Source organism: Dendrobates tinctorius, unplaced genomic scaffold, assembly GCF_039654945.1.
Source record: "Dendrobates tinctorius isolate UK_male_01 unplaced genomic scaffold, ASM3965494v1 ptg000011l, whole genome shotgun sequence".
Classification (NCBI taxonomy): domain Eukaryota; kingdom Metazoa; phylum Chordata; class Amphibia; order Anura; family Dendrobatidae; genus Dendrobates; species Dendrobates tinctorius.
Window position 1 is genome coordinate 107,437,957 of NW_027361679.1, and position 21,422 is coordinate 107,459,378.

The 21,422-nt window shown below is 45.8% G+C and overlaps 2 protein-coding genes across 2 annotated transcripts in view; one reads left to right on the forward strand and one right to left on the reverse strand.

Moving 5' to 3' along the window:
• JSRP1 (junctional sarcoplasmic reticulum protein 1) overlaps positions 1-21,422 on the forward strand; it is a 194,295-nt gene that overhangs the window by 83,948 nt on the left and 88,925 nt on the right. The window lies entirely within an intron of this gene.
• LOC141100481 (uncharacterized) lies at positions 13,677-21,306 on the reverse strand. Its single transcript, XM_073589022.1, has 9 exons — positions 21,276-21,306; positions 21,208-21,222; positions 21,030-21,113; positions 20,116-20,163; positions 18,160-18,234; positions 15,547-15,647; positions 14,861-15,032; positions 14,174-14,369; positions 13,677-14,065 (listed from the first exon to the last, which is right to left on the reverse strand). The coding sequence occupies exons 1-9, from the start codon at positions 21,304-21,306 to the stop codon at positions 13,957-13,959; spliced, it is 831 nt and encodes a 276-aa protein (XP_073445123.1). The 3' UTR covers positions 13,677-13,956.

The following is a 21,422-nucleotide window of genomic DNA, read 5'->3' on the forward strand; positions in this document are numbered from 1 at the left end:
CCGCTCATCCCGGTGGGAGGTTCTCGGCTCCAGGGCGCGCGGCAGTCGCAGCTAGAAGCCGGGTCCTCGCAGGCAGCGAGCAATGCGGGCGCCGGCGCAACAATTTACAGACCGCGCGGCAGTTGCGGCTGGAAGCAGGGCCCCGCACGCAGCAGGCGGTGTGGGCGCCGGCGATAGAGAACCCGGGGCAGCTAGAAGCCGGGTCCCCGCAGAAAGCCGGATGGGCACCGTCATTGCAGGACGCTCGGTGGGCGGGGCTTCAGAGCTGGGCAGGAAGCGGAAGTGGCCGGCGCGCGGCGATGACGTCACGCGCCGATTTGAAATCAGCGCACCAGCAGCTCACCGCACGCCAGCAGCTCGCCGCACGCTAGCAGCTCACCGCACGCAACAGCTGCTTCAGTGGTATGGACGTAGAGGCGCCAGCCGACAGAGGGGTAAGTGCGCCTGGCGCAATCCAACCCCCACACGGCCTTCCCCGCAGCCCAGGACAACTGACCCGACTATCCCTGTTCTGTATCGTACAGGAGAAGGGTACCCCAGCCCCCCCGACAGAGGTTAAGGATTCGGTAAAGGCCACATCTAAGTCTGTCAGATGCCCGGTTTGCAGGGTAAAGCTGCCAGACAACTATACCAAGACTCTCTGCGGACCCTGCACTTCAAGGGTCGTAAGAGATGAGCAGCCGTCCCTCCTTGCCGAGATGCGATCCTTGATTCGGGAGGAAGTACAGGCCTCCAGATCCAGTCTCTCACGGCAGCAGTCCCCTAATCCGGGGCCAAGCCGGAAGCGGCCGAGGTGGGAGATGGAGCTAGCCTCGGAGACAAGCTCGCCTGAGGGGTCAGACCCCCGGGACTCGGATCCCGGGGAGGGGGAGATCCCGACTGACAGGAGGGACCAAGGCAGGAAATACCTGTTTAAGTTAGAGGACACCGAGGACTTGGTGCAGGCGGTAAGGAACACCATGCAGATAGAGGATGTTCCAAAACCGCAGTCCCGACAGGACCTGATGTTTGGGGGACTGGTCGCTCGGAAACAAACTGTGTTCCCCGTAAGCGAACACATTAAGACAATGGTCCTAGAAGAATGGAAAGAGGGAGAACGGCGACTCGTACTGTCTCGGGACTTTAAGAGCCGACTGCTCTTTGACCCAGAGGAAACACGATTGTGGGAGGAAATCCCTAAAATCGATGTTCCTGTAGCTAGGGAGACCAAAAAAACCGCCATCCCCTTCGAGGACTCATCAAGTCTCAGAGACCCGATGGACCGGAAGGCAGATATTCTATTAAAGAGAACATGGGAAACGGCAGCTGCCCTTACTAAGGTTAACATAGCAGCCACCTCAGTGGCCAGGTCCATGTTCCTATGGGTGGGGCAGTTGGAAGAGCATTTATCCAACAAGACCCCTAGATCTGAGATCCTAGCTTCCCTCCCTCTGATGAAATCAGCCACTGCGTTCCTTTCAGATACGTCGGCCGAGTCAGTAAGATTCGCAGCCAGAAACAGCTCCCTTTCCAACGCAGCTAGGCGAGCGGTTTGGCTGAAGTCTTGGTCTGGGGATAATGCTTCAAAGGCAAAGCTTTGCTCCATCCCCTTTTCAGGCTCAAGGGTGTTCGGGCCAGCTCTAGATAGCATCCTAGAGCAGGTGTCTGACAAAAACAAGGGGTTTCCAGAAGAAAAACCCAAGCGACCCCAGTCCTTTCGTAGAGGGTCCTTTTTCAGGAGACAGACCGACTTTAGGAGCCAGGGTAGATCCAACAGGCGCTCCTTTAGAAACAGTCAGAGCCAGGGGGGAGAAGCAAAGGCCCTCTTTTCGCGTCATCCTCCAGGTCTAGAAGGCAATGACGCCATAGGTGTCGGGGGAAGACTGCGACGATTCGCAGCAAGGTGGCGCCAGGTAACCCAGAACCAGTGGGTCCTCAGAACCATCACAGAAGGGTACAGCATAGAATGTTATTCCCCCTCCCCCGACAGATACATCGCCCCCACCGTAGTCCCGGAAGACTCTACCATGTGGGCAGATCTACAGGACCTGCTCAGGTCAGAGGTCATAGTGCCAGTTCCGCAGCAGGAGAGGGGAAAAGGTCATTACTCTTCCCTATTCTCCATTACTAAAACCATCTGGCGAGGCCAGAACAATCAAACTTAAAACCCCTAAATGCCTGGGTGGTATACAAAAGGTTTCGAATGGAATCAATACGTTCAACAATTCAACTTATAGACAGGGATGCCGTCATGTGTACTCTGGACCTGAAGAGTGCATACTATCAGGTCCCCATCCATCCCTCATCTCAGAGCTTATTAAGATTCGCAATCAGTCTACCGTCCCGGACCTGCCACTTCCAGTTCCAGTGCCTTCCGTTCGGGCTGGCTTCGGCCCCCCCCAATATTTACAAAGCTGGTAGCCTACCTGAGAAAGCAGGGAGTCATTATAATACCGTATCTAGACGACTTTCTCCTAGTCGCAGGATCAGAAGAAAGGCTCATTTCAGGACAGGAGCCGAACGATCAGAACACTGGAGTATCTCGGCTGGCTGATCAACGACCAGAAGTCAGACCTAAAGCCAGAAAGCAGGAAGATCTTCCTGGGAGTCCTTTTGGATTCAAGAGACAGAATATCCCGGCTACAGAGAAAAAAGCAGCAGATAATTCAGGACAGAGTCAAGGGACTACTGAGACATCGCTCCTCCATAAGAGGTGCAATGGAAGTTCTGGGTCTGATGACGGCTTGCATTCCATGCGTCAGATGAGCCCAGTCCCATTCGAGGCCCCTGCAAAAGGAAATCCTCGCAGGATGGAACAGGCGTCAGGATTCTCTCGACGAGCCCATATCCTTACCAGACACTGTAAGAAGATCCCTGCGGTGGTGGATACAGCCCCAGAACTTACAGGTGGGTGTGCTATGGACAACCTCACCGTACGTGGTAATCACCACAGACGCCAGTACGTGGGGATGGGGAGCCCACGTGGAAGGGAGAATTTTTCAGGGAAGATGGCCAGTCAGCATCAGAAGCAGATCCTCCAACTTCAGGGAGCTCTATGCGGTCTGGGAAGCCCTGCGTCAGAACCGGTCGGTAGTGAGAAATCGACAGGTCCGGATATTGTCCGACAACACAACGGCAGTCTCATTCCTGAAGCACCAGGGAGGTCCGAGACATAAAACTACTCCAGGCACTTGCAGGACAAATATTCGCCTGGGCAGAGGAGGTGGTCCTCTCCATAACGGCAATCCACCTAGAGGGTTCTCAGAACGTAGTTGCGGACTATCTAAGCAGACAGCGGGTCAGCCCGACAGAGTGGGAACTAAACGAAGAAATCTTCCATCAACTTTGTCAGCGTTGGGGGACCCGCAGTATAGACCTGTTTGCAAACCGGAAGAACTCAAAGGTCGCCAGATTCTACTCCTTGAACCCAGCAGACCACCCAGACGGAGTAGATGCCCTGAGCCAGGACCCCTCTTGTATGCATTCCCACCACTGGCGCTGATACCGGCGGTACTCAGGAAGATCTGCAAGGACCGCGCGTCGGTGATATTAATAGTGCCATACAGGCCAAAGAGAAGCTGGTTTCCGCTGCTAGGAGCCATGGCAGTAGGAAACCCAGTCGAGCTACCCCTGAAGGGAGATGTTATCCACCAGGGGCCGATTCGCCTTCCAGACCCAGCAAGGCTACACCTCTCGGCATGGATCCTGAAAGGGACATCCTGAGGGCAAAGGGCTTATCCGAGCAGGTCCTATCCACTCTACTGGCCAGCAGGAAACCGGTAACATCTGCAATCTACAGAAAATTATGGAAGAGATTCTGCCTGGAAGGTGGCAGGTCCGACCTCTCGGCAGATACCCCCTGACCTCCCTAGTGTCCTAGACTTTCTGCAGTCGGGATATAATAAAGGGCTTAAACCCAGCACGTTAAAGGTCCAGATTTCGTCTTTGAGCGCCTTCTTCGACTACCCTTTAGCCTCCCATCCTTGGGTGGCAAGATTCATAAAGGCCACGCAGCGTCTTCGCCCCACAATTAGGCAGCTCACCCCGCCCTGGGACCTCGGCCTGGTACTCAGATCTTTATGTAGGGACCCCTACGTGCCTAGTGATAGAATGACCAGTCGACTCCCGGAAGACAGCTTTCCTGGTAGCCATTACCACGGCCAAAAGAATAGGGGAGATCCAGGCCCTGTCCACCAAGGATCCATATCTCCAGATCAGAGACGATCATATAACCTTAAGATTAGAACCGGCTTTTATCCCCAAGGTAGCCTCTTACCAAATTATAAATCAGGAGATAGTGCTACCATCCTTCTGCAGCAATCCCTGCAATGAGAAAGAACCGCGTCTCCACTCCCTAGACGTAAGACGGGCAGTTATAAGCTATCTAGAGGCTACCAATGACTGGCGTATTGACTCAAACCTGTTCATCCTCTTCGGGGGTAAAAATAGGGGGAGAAAAGCCTCTAAGGCGTCCATCGCAAAATGGATGACCTCAGTAATTTCAGACGCCTAACAGTCGGAAGGCGCCAACCCACCAGATACCTTAAGGGCCCACTCTACTAGGGCAGTCTCAGCCTCCTGGGCCGAGCGCGCTGGCGCCTCAGTCGAGCAGATTTGTAGAGCGGCAACTTGGGCCAGCCTGAATACATTTTGCAAGCACTACAAACTTGACGTGCTATCAGGCCAACATACCGCATTTGGGAGAAAAGTTCTCCAGGCGGTGATCCCACCCTGAGGAGGTGCTTTGGTACTCTCCATGGTGCTGTCAGGTGGACGTCCTGGAAAATAGGTATTAGACCTACCGGTAATGATGTTTCCAGGAGTCCATCCTGACAGCACGGGTAGTTCCCTCCCTGATAGGTTATGTTATGTTAAGTTATGTCATATGATGATACCATTAAAAGAGTTATAGCATTATCCACGCTGTGGTACTTGTTAAGTCACTGAGGGAAAGGGGTGTGACGGGGCCTTTTAACCTCTCATGTGCTTTCCTGTCCCTGTAAGGAGGAGGAGGACGTCCTCCATGGTGCTGTCAGGATGGACTCCTGGAAACAACATTACCGGTAGGTCTAATACCTATTTTTGAGCAATATAATTTTTCCATGGTTCGGCACAGTCATGTGAGAGCTTTTTTTTTTTTGCAGAACGAGCAGGTTTTTATTGCTATCATTTTCAAACACATAACATTTTTGATCGCTTTCTATTCTAAATTTTGGGAGGCAGAATGAACAAAAAACAGCAATTTAGGAATTTTTTTATGTCATTCCACGTGTGGTAAAATTGATAAGGCAGCTTTATTCTTCGGGTCAGTATGATTACAGTGATACCACATTTGTTTTTTTATGTTTTGGCGTTTTTAGACAAGAACAATTTTTTAGAAAAATAATTACTTTTACATCACTCTATGCTGAGATCGATAACTTTTTATTTTTCTGCTGATGGAGATGTAGATGGCTTGTATTTTGCAGGACATGATGACGTCTTCAACTGAACCATGTTTATTTATATTTGACTTTTTGATCGTGTTTTATTCCACTTTAGGTTTGGCAGTATGATGAGAAAGCATTGTTTTTTGCTTTGTTTTTTTTATGGTATTTACTAAAGGGGTAAATACAATTCAATGACAAAAAGGCTGCAACTGCCGGGACCAACCAGTTTTTAAGATCAGCCCCCTAACGAGTGAGATCAGTGCGAGGCTTGATCACCTGAGAAAACCCTTTAACAAATTTACGATAGTAATTGGCAAACCCCAGAAAACGCTGAAGACCTTTAAGGTCTTTGGGTTTCACCCAATCAGCAATGGCCTGTACCTTTCCAGGGTCCATGTGAAACCCGTTAGCAGACAGAATGACCTCCAGAAAGAACAGTTCTTGGACAAAAAAAATACACTCTTCTCAGGTTTAGCAAACAGCAAGTTTTCCCATAATCACTGAAGAACTGCACACATGTGAGATTCCTTGTCAAATGAAAATACCAGGATGTCATCTAAATATATCACCACAAAGCTACCAGCGAAGTCAGAAAAAACATTATTAATGAATTCCTGAAACACCACTGGTGCATTAGTGAGACCAAAGGGCATAACCTAGTTTTCAAACAAACCCTCAGAGGTGAGAAATGCTGTTTTACACTCATCCCCCTCCCGAATACGGGTAAGATTATACGCTCACCAGAGGTCTAACTTGGAAAACCACTTAGCCCCAGACAATTGGTTGAAAAGATCAGGGATAAGCAGCAGAGGGTAGGTATTTCTCACGGTAATCTTATTAAGTTCCCGAAAATCGAGGCAAGGGCATAAAGCACCTTCTTTTTTCTTAACAAAAAAGAATCCAGCAGCCACAGGAGAGACAGAGGGATGGATGTGTCCTTTACATAAACTTTCAGAGACATACTCTTTCATAGCGGAACGTTGCGGGCCGGAAAGATTGTAAAGACAAGCCTTGGGCAATTTAGCACCCGGAACTAGATTGATAGCACAATCATAGGAGCGGTGTGGTGGCAAAACACGTCCTTAAAATCTTTCAGGTACTCCGGAATACCCTCTAGGTTAACAGACGACACCAGTACAGCAGAAAGACAACCTTTAGAACAGTTAGGACCCCATTTCACAATATCCCAAAATTCCGTCAATCACAGGATTATGTAAGCGTAACCAGGGGAATCCCAACACCAGTCCCGCTGGAAGATTGTCCAGAACATAACATGAGATGTGTTCCTGATGCAAGGAACCCACCTTTAGGAGAAACTCCTCCGAGACATATTTAACAATATTCTTAACCAGCATATTAGCAATTATATCAATTGGTGTTTCAAACCTAACTGTCCCTATCTGACACTTGGACACCAAACGAGAGTCAATGAAGTTCATGGAGAACCCACAGTCCACGAATGCCAATGTGGGTGTGAAACAATTCCCATAATAAAGTTCTACAACATTTTTTGACATGAGAAAAAAGGTACCTGATAGTCTGGGTGACCTCAATGATCACCCAGACTTGGCAGCTTGTCAGTCGGTGGGGAAGAGGGGCAATCCTTTTTCCAATGTCCAGGATTTCCACAGTAAAAACAGTCTCCCCTCTCATTGGTGCCTCCTCTCCTCTTTAAGGTTGGTGACCCCAACCTCCATAGGTTCAGTATATGGTGCCACATCAGAATTAACTGGAAGTAAAGGAACCTCTCGCTGAATAACACATCTCTCCCGCAACCTCTGATCCATGCGAATGGCCTGAGTCATAGCCTCCTCCAAGGAGTTAGGTGGTGGATATAGAGCCAGAGCGTCCTTAAGATGATTCGACAGTCCTCTTCTGACCTGACATCTTGGTGCACAGTTGTTCCAGGTCACCGGTGGACCACCGCCTGAATTCAGAGCAATGTAAGAGGGTGAACTGTGATTACACCAGGAGAGCATTAGGACCCTGTGGTGTTTGCCTGCTACAGCTAAAAGCAGGTGCTGCGAGTGCCCGGGAATCTGTGTGCACGGGGTGGGGCCTAGTGTTGGCTGTCTAGAGCCGTAAGGGAAGCTTCCAGAAGAAAACGAGAGACTGCCCTGAGAGACACTGTGTATGTGGAGCAGTTTGTGAGAAGCAAAGAGATTGATCGCTGTAAGGCTATGTGCACACATAGTTTTTTGGGTGTGCGGATTTTGTAAAGAAAACCGCAGGTAAATCCACAGGACAAAAGTCCTGCGGTTTTGCCTGCGGTTTTACACCTCATAATGGATGAGGTGTAAAACTGCAGCGTTTCTGCACCAAACAATTGACATGCTGCGGTTTGAAAACCGCAGCAAAACCGCACGGAAAGAACCGCAGCATGTGCACAGCTTTTTTTTATTTCCATAGGAAATAAAGGTACTGTACAATGCAGCAGAATCTGCTTCGGACCAGCAGGTGCAGAAACGCTGCGGAACCGCAGCAGAATCCGCACCGTGTGCACATACCCTTAGAGACTGTTTACTGCAACCCCTACATCTTGGGAGCCTGAGACCTTACTGTGGAACAAAGACTGCGTGTTCCTGAGAGCTGTGTGACTGTGGAGCTCTGTGAAGTCCCTGTTGTGATGAGCTGAGAAGCAATATTGGCCAGACATTTTATACAGAAAAAGGTGTATTGCTTCTAGGAGAATTTGTGAGGACTACAGGAGGAGAGACGGCATGTTGAGGCTGCAAAACTATAAGTCTCCGGCGTTTGGGCTCGGCACGGCCGACAAGACGAGGAACCTTGTGTTGCTGCAATTGATTGGCGCCGAAGATTTGGGACTGGCTGCAGCCGATGCAATTTGCCTGAGAGGAGACTTACCTCAAGTTAAAGATACCATAGTTATAGATACCCGAGTATCTCTAGTTGAAGCGCTTCAGTACCTTTGTATTATATTTATATGTATTGTTATTGTAGATTGTATAGGTTATACTCAGTGCGCCATTCTAGGGGGTCCCTTGATATCACTACATTCGATTTAGACCTGTTCTCTGAGTACCTGAATTGACCTTTCTGATAGGTAAATTTATTTCAAATCCCTGTGTAATACACTCTTCAGGGAACCTTGGATTGGCATAGTGATTTCAGGTCCGGCTGAGTGAGTGTACTGTATAAGGGTATGTCAGTCTGTTTCTTCCATATACCGAGTTCTACTTTATCTGCTGTTTGAGTAAAGACTCTTGGGATTTCTGCCTCAGTCTCAGTTTGTGACCCACTGGATCTTAATCGGACCTCTAGTCATTACAGCAATACCATTCAGTGGTGAGTTTACCCTGGGAAAGACCAGTGATTGTGTCCTTTGCTACCTCAACCCGGTCTGGTTCGTGATAAATCAGTCCTAAGGCTTCAAAGAACCTATCCACAGACATACGTTCAGGGGCAGTAGCAGGTAACGAAAAGGCCCAGGTTTGAGGACCCTCCCGAAGTAATGAAATAACTATCCCACCCGTTGACTCTCATCCCCAGAGAATCGGGGTCTAAGGGAGAAAAGCAACTTACAACTCTCCCTGAATGTCCGGAACGTCTCCTTCTCCCCGGAAAAAGTATCTGGGAGCCTGACCGTAGGTTCAGGAGAGTTGAGCAAGACATCTATAGGTTCCGAGTGCTTATAAGCAGATTGAGTAATAAAACCCTGAAAATACCTAACGTCTCAGAGTGCGCCCTCTGAAGTTGATTATGGGAGGTGGCCAGGGCTGTACTGTATGTTCCACAGACAAATCCTGCATCATGTGAGTCAGACTAGATGCCTGATCCACCAGCGTGCAAAGCGGATCCATAAAGAGAGGAGTAAAGAAAAAAAACAAACTGATAAAGGTCAGTTGTAATGTCACGCTGCAGCTATGCAGGTAGTTGCAAGCTCCACTAGATGGCAATAGAGTGGAAGGACAATAGCACGTCTGCAAGAGCAGACCTGCAGCGCTGCAGAGAGGCTACCACTAGGTGGCAGAAGAGTAGTTAAACAAGCCAAGTCAAAACCTAGACTGTCACGCAGTACAAAGGGAAAAACAAGCACAGAGTCAGCGGAGCGCCAGAGGGTCAATAGCAGTCCAAAGCAGAAGTACCAGAGGCAAGAGACAAAGTCAGGTCAGAGCCAAGGCCGAGTCAAACACTGGGAAATCCAAAAACTAATGGAAACACTAAGACGGGATGGGCAGAGAGGAAGGAACAGACACGGGCAAAGTCAGTAAGCGCAGCAGGACAAATCAGGGTACTACCAGAGTAAGATACTCGCGCCCTAGGCAAAAAATATAACTGTTATCGGCTGCAGGATTCAACAACGAGAAATGGCCAACCTAAAACCAAAACGAGGCAAGGCAAGGCAAAGTTAACCCCTGACATGACCAGACCAGAGAAAAGGGGGCAGACAGGACTCAAACCTGGTCTGGATCATGACAGGGGTGTGTTGGGGTTAGGGTTATGGTTAGGGTTTGGATTAGAGTTAGGGGTGTGTTGGGGTTAGGGTTGGAGTTAGGCTGTGTGCACATGCTGCGGATTATGTGCGGATTCTGTAAAATCCGCAGGTGAAACCGCAGGTCAAAAGACCTGCGGATTGCTCTGCGGTTTTGCCCTGCGGTTTTTCATCTCCTCAATAGAGGAGATGGCAAACCGCAGGAGAATCCGCAGAAAGAATTGACATGTCAATTCTTTCTGCGGATTGAAAACCGCAGATAATCCGCGCGGAAAATTCCGCACCGTCTGCACTGCGGTTTTTGATTCCCATAGGGAATCATGGTACTGTACACCGCAGCAAAATCCGCAGCGTGTGCACACAGCCTTAGAATTGGGGGGTTTCCACTGTTTAGGCACATAAGGGTCTCTCCAAACGCGACATGGCGTCCAATCTCAATTCCAGCCAATTCTGTGTTGAAAATGTCAAATGGTGCTCCTTCCCTTCTGAGCTCTGCCGTGCGCCCAAACATTGGTTTACCCCACATATGGGGTATCGGCGTACTCAGGACAAATTGCACAACAACTTTGGGGGTCTAGCTTCTCTTGTTACCCTTGGGAAAATAAAAATTTGGGGTCGAAAAGATAATTTTTGTGGAAAAATTGATTTTTTATTTTCGCAGCTCTGCGTTATAAACTTTAGTGAAACACTTGGATGTTCAAAATTCTCACAACACATCTAGCTATCGTATATACTCTAGTATAATCCAAGATTTTCATCCCATTTTTTAAGGCTGAAAGTGCCCCTCTCGGCTTATACTCAAGTCATATACCAGGGGGTCAGCGGGGGAGGGGGAGCGCAGGTGTCAGATCATACTCACCCCCCTCCTGGCACGGTCTCTGCAGCCCCTGCTTCTCCCATGGTCTCCTGCGCTTGTGTTTTCAGCGGTCACATGGTGCTGCTCATTAAAGTCATGAATATGCACATATTCATGACTTTAATGAGCGGTACTATGTGATAGCTGAACACTGGAAGAGCTGCGACGCCGGAGACCATGGGAGAAGCAGGGGCTGCAGAGACCCTGCCAGGAGGGGATGAATATGACGGGGAGGCCAAGGGGAGCCATGCTATATTCATCTGTCCACATTCCACAGCCACACGCCGATCTGTCCTCCGGTTGTGATGTTCAGGTCAGAGGGCTCTATGACGTAGTTAGTGCGCGCCCTCTGCCTGAACAGTCACTGACAGAGGACCTGGAAGACAGAGCGGCGCACGGCGGTGGAATGGTGACAGGTGAAAATTGCTGGTGCCGGGTGCATAAGATGCTCCATAAAGGTTATGGCCCCATATGCTGCTCCATAAGGGTTATGGAATAGGCCCCATATGCTGCTGCTGAAAATAAAAAAAAAAAATGACATACTTACCTCTTGTCGATGGTGGTCAGGTGCTGGTGTCCTGAGCCAGTGGCGACACCGGCACCTGGCCCCCATAATGCGCCGGTGTCCATGCCTGCTCAGGACACCAACACCTGACCACTATCGACAAGAGGTAAGTATGTCATTTTTTTTTTTATTTGCAGCAGCATATGGGGCCTATTCCATAACCTTTATGGAGCAGCATATGGGCCATAACCTTTATGGAGCAGCATATGGGCCATAACCTTTATGGAGCAGCATATGGGTCCATAACCTTTATGGAGCATCTTATGGGGTCATAACATTTATGGAGGATCTTATGGGACCATAACATTTTTGGAGCAGCATATGGGGCATATTATTCTATGGAGCATCTTATGGGGCCATAACCTTTATAGAGCAGCATATGGGGCATATTATTCTATGAAGCATCTTATGGGACCATTATTAACGTTTGTGCAGCATTATATAGGTGTATTTTGTATGGAGCAACTTATGGGGCCATCATGAACTGTATGGAGCATTATATGGGGCTCCTGATTCAATATGGATATTCAAACATATTTAACCTACTGATGTCTCAATTAATTTTACTTTTATTGGTATCTATTTTTATTTTTGAAATTTACCAGTAGCTGCTGCATTTTCCACCCTAGGCTTATACACGAGTCAATAAGTTTTCCCACTTTTTTGTGGCAAAATTAGGGGCCTCTGCTTATACTTGAATATATACGGTAAGTTCTTTGGGGGTCTAGTTTCCAAAATGGGCTCACTTGTGGGGGGTTTCTACTGTTAGGCACATCATTGGCTTTGCAAATGCTACATGATGCCCGCAGACCATTCAATCAAAGTCTGCATTCCAAAACGGCGCTCCTTCCCTTCCGAACTCTGCCATGTGACCAAACAGTGATTCCCCCATATGTGGGGTATCAGAATACTCAGGACAATTTGCACAACAACTTTTAGAGTTCAATTTCTTCTGTTACCCCTGTGAATATAAAAAATTGGGGGCTAAAAAATCATTTTTGTGGAAAAAAAATGGTTTATTTATTTTCAATGCGTTATAAACTTTAGTGAAACACTTGGGGTTTCAAAGTGCTCACCACACACCTAGATAAGTTTCTAGGGTGGTCTAGCATACAAAGTTGTGTCACTTTTGAGGGCTTTCCACTGTTTCAGGGGCTCTCCAAAAGCGACATGGCGTCCAATCTCAATTCCAGCCAATTCTGCATTGAAAAAGTAAAACTGCGCTTCTTCCCTTCCGAACTCTGCCGTTCGCCCAAACAGTGGTTTACCCCCCACATATGGGGTATCGGCGTATTCAGGAGGAATTTCACAACACATTTTGTGGTCCTTTTCTCTTTTTACACTTGTGAAAATGGAAAAAAAAAAAACTGAAGTAAAATGTTTGTGAAAAAAAGTTAAATTTTCATGTTTTCTTTCCACATTGCTTCAGTTCCTGTGAAGCACCTGAAGGGTTAATTGACTTCTTGAATGTGGTTTTGAGCACCATGAGGGGTGCAGGTTTTAGAATGGTGTTACTTTTGGGTATTTTCTGTCATGTACACCCCTCAAAGTGACTTCAAATGTGTTGTGGTCCCTAAAAAAAAAAAATGGTTTTGTAAATTTTGTTGTAAAAATGAGAAATCGCTGGTCAAATTTTAACCCTTATAACTTCCTGACCAAAAAAATTTGTTTCCAAAATTGTTATTTATTAACTATTTTGTGTGACATATCTCTCTGATTTAAGGGCATAAAAATAAAAATTTTGAAAACTACAAAATTTTAAAAATTTTCGCCATGTTTCCGTTTTTTTCTTAAATAAAGGCAAGTCTTAGCAAAGAAATTTTACCACTACCATCAAGTACAATGTCATGAAAAAACAGTCTCCGAATCAGCAGCATCCATTAAAGCGTTCCAGAGTTATAACCTCATAACGTGACAGTGGTCATAATTGCAAAAATTAAGTAGCAAATTGGCTCTCACTAAGGGGTTAAACTTTTTTCAACCTTTGAAACATTGCGGCTACTTATGGATGGTATCTGAAATAAAATGGTTACTTAAAATTCTAGATCCCTTTACTCCTAACTACATGCTTCTGTTTTCCACTGCTTAGCCTTCAGCTCTGTAACGGCCCTTGTACATGATAAGAGTAAAACTTGTTCCCAATTGTCGCCAATGCAAACATGCCGGCAATCTCCCCACGAATGAGAACAACGTCCCTTCATCAAGTAATTGGGTTTTTGTGCATGTAGAAGAGTCCTTGCTGCACATCGCCCCGTGTAACCAGCTGGTGTGTCACCGATAACATGTGCTGTGGATGGAGACAGGACAACGGTATTAGGGATCGTCCTGTCCCCATCATTGCTTTTCTCCCCGAGTAAAGAATCCAGACACTAATGAATAGAAATGCCGCAGTCATTAGATGGTTAATCACTAATTTATTTTTGAGGAAGGGGAATAGGGAAAGGAAAGATTGTATAGTAACATAGTTATTAAGGTTGAAGGAAGACTTTAAGTCCATCTAGTATAACCCATATCCTATGCTAACCTGCCCTAACATGTTGATCCAGAGGAAGGCAAAAAACCCCAAGTGGCAAACAGTAAGCTTCACATTGGGGAAAAAAAATTCCTTCCCGACTCCACATTCGGCAATCAGACTAGCTCCCTGGATCAACGCAATTTTCTTTTTGGGCTATGATCAGACAGGTGGATAGGGTGGCGCTTGGCTTTCTGCCTTCTGTCCCGGGTCTTTTTCCTGAGCCGATTGATGTTTCCATTCTACAATCCGCATTATGCAGATGAAAACGCTGAAAAAAAAGCAGTATATACTTTGTAATATCAGCTATATACACGTAACTGTAAGATCTCTCCTACAGACACAGAATTATTATTTGTGGATTATAAAGGATAAATACCATATTGCAACAGTCAGTGCGATGATGATGCAGCTGACCGCCAAGAATATTATCAGGGATTTCTTCTCAGGTGTCATGTCCGTAGCAGGAGTCATGTCCTTAATAGGTGTCGGCTGAGGCATGGTGAGGTCAAGCACATGAGGAAGTGTAGGACGAGGCTTGTATTTTTCGGTCGTCCTTCCAGATCCTGTGATAACTAAAATAACAGAAATATTTATTCGTTTATTCCATCTAAAGAATAGAACATTAACCCTTTCCCAACATAGGATGCCATTGTACCTCCTACTTTGGGTCTCCATGAATGTATCGAGCTCAGGAGCTAAACCCGCACCATACCCGGGAGATACATCGGCCAGAGCTAGCTCCGATATCTGCTGTTTAACCATTTAAATGTCGTTGTCAATTACTGGCCCTTAGGCCTTAATTGTGGGCTGCCAATGAGTTGCCAGTCATTGCAGCCAGGGGCATGCGCATGTCCTCAATGGCTGCCATCTCAGTCCTCCTGTGAACCCCTCAGAGTTGCACCAAAGTTTAGACACTTTTCAACGCTTTAATGACACTTTTTTGGTATAAAAGTTTTGATGAATCAAGTCGTAGATCTGTACATAATAATCATCTCCAGATAGATCTGAATCCCAGATATCTAAATATTAACATTCAGCAGTGTCAGTGATAATATGTCCTCACCTTTCACATTATATGTGATCGTACTGACTGGCACATCAGACTCCAGAATGGTGGTGCACTTGTACATGCCTTCGTCAATCTTCTGGACGCCCTTGAACTCTACATAGGGCTCCGCAATGTCTCTTGATTCAAGTTCAAGCAAGTGTGGAAATGGAAGACTCACCGGCATAACCTGGAAAGATAAATGTCAGAGTTTTAGAAGTCAATCATTTACCATTAAGATTATTTCTAGCATTGTTATTATTAATGTGGCAATGCCAAAATATTATGGTCGTGTGTACAATGATAAAATCATTATTATAATCTCATCTAGGATTTTTAACCGTATCCTTTAGATAATCTGCCTTAGGCTATGTGCACACGTATGCAGAAAATTTCTGCATAAAAACAGGACTCCTTCCCAGAAAATGCACGGTTTTGCCGCGATTTTTGCGTGTTTTTGCCTCGATTTTATCCACGCGTCCCCAGACACATAGAAAATAGCCAGAAAGGCGGAATTTACAGCAAAATTAATGAGCATGCAGCGTTTACCGCGAAGCGTTTTTTTCGCGGTAAAAAAAGCATCAATATGCACAAAAAGTGCGAAATGCATTAAAATGAATGGGAAACTTCTTTTAAGCGATTTTTTTGGTAAATCCGCAGGAAAACGAAAAAAACGCTGTGTGTGAACACAGCCTTATACTTACACTAACGAACTTTAATTTACGTGACTGCTCTAGCCTGGTATGCCAGTCATATCTACAGTCCAGGATTAGATCTTCATCCTCTGGAACTTCTATATTTCTCTCTAAATAAAAAAGGAACAAAAAACGTTACATAAAAAATCGTCTAGCTATTCTTTCCCTGTACGTAAAGCATTTAAAGGGAAGGATCAACATAACTTCGAGCAACTTTTCAGAATAAACTGAAAGAATAACATTATATCTGGATATTATATGACTTGTACCCTGCATTTGTCACAAACTGTCTTCTTCACAGGCTCTATCTTTAGGGGTATTTGCCCACAATCCGGAGATGCTGCGGGTTTGACGCAGCGTGCCTTCAGTGGACAGCTGTGACAGCATAGTGGGTGGTATTTCAAGAAATCCCTTGTCCACTATGCATCCACAGACGCTCGTGGCTCACCTGTGAAGACTGATACGTGGCGAGTCTTTTCAGACCACAGCATGTCAATTTTTCTTAAAGAAACTCTAGTTTCCACAAGAAAAATTACATCAATAAAATATATTGAATGTGCTGAATCTTCACGGTTCAGTGAGCACATACGGATTCACCAGCATTTAATAGAAGGCAGCACTTTGGACACAGCGAGCGTGCGCTGCTAGTTTTGGATCGTGGGCACCCGGCCTTAGTCTGCTATCCACTCTGAGCTTGTGGGAGCAGACTAGGTGTTGTTATCTCTCTTATATACAGCACAGCACACAGAAACAGAGATATATTGCTGCTCTCCACAAAGTAGGAAGCAGAAAGATCATGTATGAAGTTGTAATGCAATACTGAGCTGTATGGATGTGAATCAAGCTCTGATGTGAGGTAAAAGACTTGACAGAAAGCTCAGCACAATGGTTCACTGTCTACCTCTAACCGGTTTCTCTCCCTGCTCCTCACTCTTCCTTTGTCTCCCATTTACTTAGAGTATAATGGGCTGCGAACATGTCCCCTGTCTTGTGTGAGGAAGATGGGTTGAAAGTATAGTTCTATGTGTGAAGGGCTTGTCTCCTAATGCAGCTCCTTCCATATGTCATGTTGAGGAATATAGCAAACCCCGTCCTACCCCAGTTCTGTCCATTTTGGAGGAGCTGGATGAATCAGGCAGGAAACTGCCATAACTTGCAACATTTTTGCACAACCTCGCATAGTGCAAACATTTTGTGACTTTTTTCAGTTTTTTGCATTAGATTTCTGACTGAAACACTTTGATGATTTGGAGCCTACACCTAAAGGTACTGTCACACTTAGCGATGTACCAGCGATCCCGACCAGCGATATGACGCGGTGAGGATCGCTGGTACATCGCTAAGTGGTCGCTAGTGAGCTGCCACATAGGCAGATCTCACTAGCGACATCGCTGGGGACGGGGATCGCTACTTACCTGTCACACCAGGCGATCCTGCGTCCTCCCGCCCGGCTCCACGCGTCGCTCGTCCTCACAGCAGGAAGCGCCACAGGAAGCTGACGACGAGAAACAGTCCTGAACGTTCTCGCGCGATCAGCGATAAGCAGCGGGGGAGCCGGTCGCTGGTAAGTATCAGACACAGAGATATCGCTAGCAATATCGCTATAACGTCACTAGTTATAGCGATATTGCTAGCGATATCTCTTAGTGTGACATGCCCTTTAAGGTAAGGCTGAGTTCAGACGTGGAGTTTTTTTTCGCATTTCCGCAGCGGTTTTAACCGCGCGATTTTGCTGCGAAAAATAAGCATCCCATGCATTCCTATGGGATTCCGCAATGCTGTGCTAATGCTGCGGTTTTTACCGCGGCGGAATCACTTCGCGGTAAAAACCGCAGCATGCTCATTAATTTTGCGGAATCGCGGCGCACCCATAGGAATGCATTGTTCTGCTAACTTTCCGCATGTGGCTGTGCACACCATGCGAGAAGTAAGCAGAACATTTGCGGATGGTACCCACGGCCTGGAGGAGAGGAGACTGTAAAAAATAGAATTTAACATAAAAAATATTGTTATTCTCACCTTCCGATGTCCCGCGCAGACTTCCGGCCTCTCTCCACCCTCCCGGTCCCAGTAATCCTTTGCGAGTGATGAAGTCTGTTCTCGCGGGAACGTGAAGTCTCGTGGTCATTTGCGCAACGTCATCGCGAATGACCGCGAGACGTCGCGATCCTGCGAGAACGGATGTCATCGCGGTAATTCGCGCAAAGGACTACTGGGACCGGGAGCGTGGAGAAAGGCGGGAAGGCAGCGTGGGACGTCGGAAGGTGAGAACAACAATATTTTTTTTTTTTATTATTTGTTACATGCTATCTTTTACTATTGATGCCGCATAGGCGGCCTCAATAGTAAAAAGTTGGTCACACTCGTCAAACACTATGTTTGACGAGTGTGACCAACCTGTCAATCAGTTCTCCAAGCGATGCTCCAGATCGCTTGGAAAACGCTAGCATTTCTGCAAGCTAATTACGCTTGCAAAATGCTAGTTTTTCCGTGGGAAAATCGTGGGAATTTAAAATGCGATTTTCCCGCGGAATGGAATTCCGGAATTCTCGCGGTAATTTCCACGAGAGTTCCGGTACGTGTGAACTTAGCCTAACTGGTCACATTACAGTATCTCCTCACCTCCACAGTCTAAAGTCTGAGAAAGATATTTCTCCTGGTTTCTGCATGGAGAACACCAAAGCCCGGTTTTCAAATCTGGTAATAAAAAAAGAAATCAATTAAATATGAAGTTAGCATTAAACATGTTCTATTATATTAAAATAAGTCTAATAATGTCCTGATGTGTAACCCCCACCTCAGTTACCAGCACATGGGCGACACACGGACCCTTAGATTCTGCTTATAGAACCTGTAGGAATCTAATTATCCGGAATCATATTCAGACATTTCAAGATTGTCTGCCATGATCTCAGGCCTATTGGAAGTCTTCTGAAACTTGTGGTTTACTACGCTGTGTGCACAATTATTAGGCCACTGAGTATTTTGACCATATCATCATTTTTATGAATATTATAAATCACAAGTTGTATAAACTTGATTAGCCTGAACAGGGGCATACAGTATCAGCGACGCCAGTGCCTACAAAGAATGGGGAACATTATACCGGAAAGCGGCCTAGGATGATGGACATTATTCCAGGTAGGGGCCAGGATGGGACATTATACCATGAAGGGTACAATCATGGGGGACATTATTAAATAATGGTGCTCAAGATGGGGACAAAATTAGAAGAAGGGGTCAGAATGGGGGACATTATTCACGATAAGAGACAGGTTGGGAGACTATATTACAGAAAGAAGTCTGGAGGGGGCAATAATACAGGAATAGGGTAGGATGAGGGCCATTATTAAATAAAGGAGCTAGGATGGCGCACATTATAACAGAAAGGAGCCCAAGATGGAGATATTATTAAATGAAAGAACCACATTTGCCTTCATAGGACACTACAGGATTCATACAACTAACCAACAAGCAGTTGGAGTCCAAGGACTAAATTTTACACTGAGGTGAGGCCCATTGAACTCTAGTTACGCCACTAGAACTGAAGCAGATCCGGGGATGTGTATTTGTGTAATGAGGGAGGATGTGGACTAACAATATCAACCCCCTCTGTTAAGGTGTGCATAATTATTAGGCAGCTTGTTTTCCTCAGGCAAAATGGTACAAAAAAAAATGTTAAAAGTCTTATAGAGGGATGCAGCACTCTGAAAATTGCTAAAATATTGATGCGTGATCACAGAATCATCAAAAGTTTTGTTGCAAATAGTCAACAGAGTTGCAGAAAATGTGTTGAGAGGAAAAAAAGATGCAGATTAACTGCCAAAGGTTTGAGAAGAAGGAAACATGAAGCAAGCAAGAGCCAATTATCCTCCATTGTTGTCATATTCCAGAACTGCAACATCACGAGAGGGCAAAGCTCAAGGTGTTCAGTGCTGAGTGACTTGGCCAAGGTAAGGGAGGCTAAAACCAGACCACTACCACACAAGACTCAACTGGAAACCTCAAGACCAGGACTAGAGATATCTGAAGACAGATTTTCCAAAGATTATTTGGACTGATGATATGGGTGTGACTCTTGAAAAAGCAGATGGATTGATGTTGTGTCTTGATCAGTAACTGGCACACACCTTCACTCTGACTCAGATGCCAGCAGATTGGAGGTGTGGAACTGCTATGGGTTGGTATTACTAGTTGTGGACTTTTTCAGAAAGAAGAAGGGCTCAAAATCTACTCCCAAACCTATGGTCCTTCGAATTTTTAGAACACACTTTCTTCAAACAGTGGTAAGGGAAAAGGATGGAAGGCTTATGGCAGTTCTTGTAAGGAAGAGGCTGGGCTAGATTGCTCACTGATATTTCATAGTTGCCTAATAATTCTGCACACATAGATATTCTTCTTAGAAACACAAAGCCTCACTTTTCTTATATATTCCGGTTTCAGGTTTAATAACCTTTTGGATTGACCGATAGCGCTGTAGTTGTTCCATTAGAAAAATAATGAAAAATACAAAATTGCCTAATCCTTGTGCACACAGGGTATCTAGATGTATATATAGGACGTAGGATGATACTTTACCGGTACATTTGTTTCCAATGCACAAACAGCTGCATCCATCGAAGAACTCTGTGAAGAGAAGAGACATCATACAATAAATCCCATCATCCAGTCAGAGGAAAGTTGTCACTACTTCTTCTCATAAGTACATTGTTATAATATCTAACCTCTCGTGAAAGATTGCGCGTATAGACAGTGACCTGAGCTGTAATGGCGCCATATATTGGAGTATTCTCTCCATCCTGCTACTGGATCTAATCAGCTCTCCAGATAATATTTATTAGTGGCTCTAATTAGTACAGGCGTTATATATGGGGTGTTACACAATATAAATATATGCCTCTGTGTTACAGTGTGGGCCGCAGAGATCCCAGAAAGCGCCAACCACAAGGTGTGTCCAACATACACGTGTACTATATATATGTGAGTAACCAGTCAGCAGTCACAGCTTTCTCCCGGCAGAGCGCAATGAAAATATTTTACAAGTATAATTTACATAAATAACAATGGCTCCGACTCATCAAGGAGGGCGCTTATAGGAGTCGGAAGCTCCTCATTCATTAAGAGGTGCATGTCTACTAATGAATCAGGAGCGTCTGACGAGTGGTGTGTGCCTCTGTGCACCTCGCCACAAATCTAACTCTAGTCATCGACTGGAGTAAGATGTCTGACGTAATGAACACCACAATTAGTCAGTAATTAGATGAACTGTGGCATCACGCACCCATCCTGCCCCAGCTTCACCATTTTGGTGGCTCTGGGAGGAACTGAGATGAAAACGCCAAAAGTTGCAACATTTTTATGCAATTTTGAGTTGCTCAAAATTTTTGCGAATTTTCAAAGCCATTTCTGACAGAATTCTGGTAAGATGACTTTGATGAATTGGGGCCTATATATTTTCTCTGACTAAAAAAAAAAAAAATTTTTTAAAGTACCTTGATTTTCTGCGTGGCCACCGGCACAGATGATGTTCTCCTTGAGGCAGGTATCACAGTGGGTAACGGATTGTATCATTAAACCTGGAGGAATGCACAGACAGTATTAAAACCTTCTAATGATACAGACAATGATAACATCAATCAGGAGCTGAAATCAAGTATAAAATGGACTTACCACAACTGTTCGCACCTGAAAAATGAGAAAGGACAAATTACTGAAAGTTTTGGCTGTCAGACTCCTACAGTAACAGTAATGTCCCGGACTGGAAGACATTACAGACTAGTGAGGAGAAGGAAATAAGAGGAAGGATTGTACAGGTGGCTATGGGGAAACCCAGAGTTGGTGTCTACTAGTATTTCTACAGGAGGCTGGGAAAGGCTTGTAGAACT

Excerpts from the sequence above, each read along its gene's own strand:
- LOC141100481 (XM_073589022.1), bottom strand. The coding sequence starts at position 21,306 with ATGTCTTCCAGTCCGGGACATTACTGTTACT. Across the intron at positions 18,235-20,115 it reads CATTGGAAACAAATGTACCG|ATTTGAAAACCGGGCTTTGG; the intron begins GTAAAGTATCAT and ends TTTTATTACCAG. Across the intron at positions 15,033-15,546 it reads GTAAATTAAAGTTCGTTAGT|GTTATGCCGGTGAGTCTTCC; the intron begins GTAAGTATAAGG and ends TTATCTTTCCAG.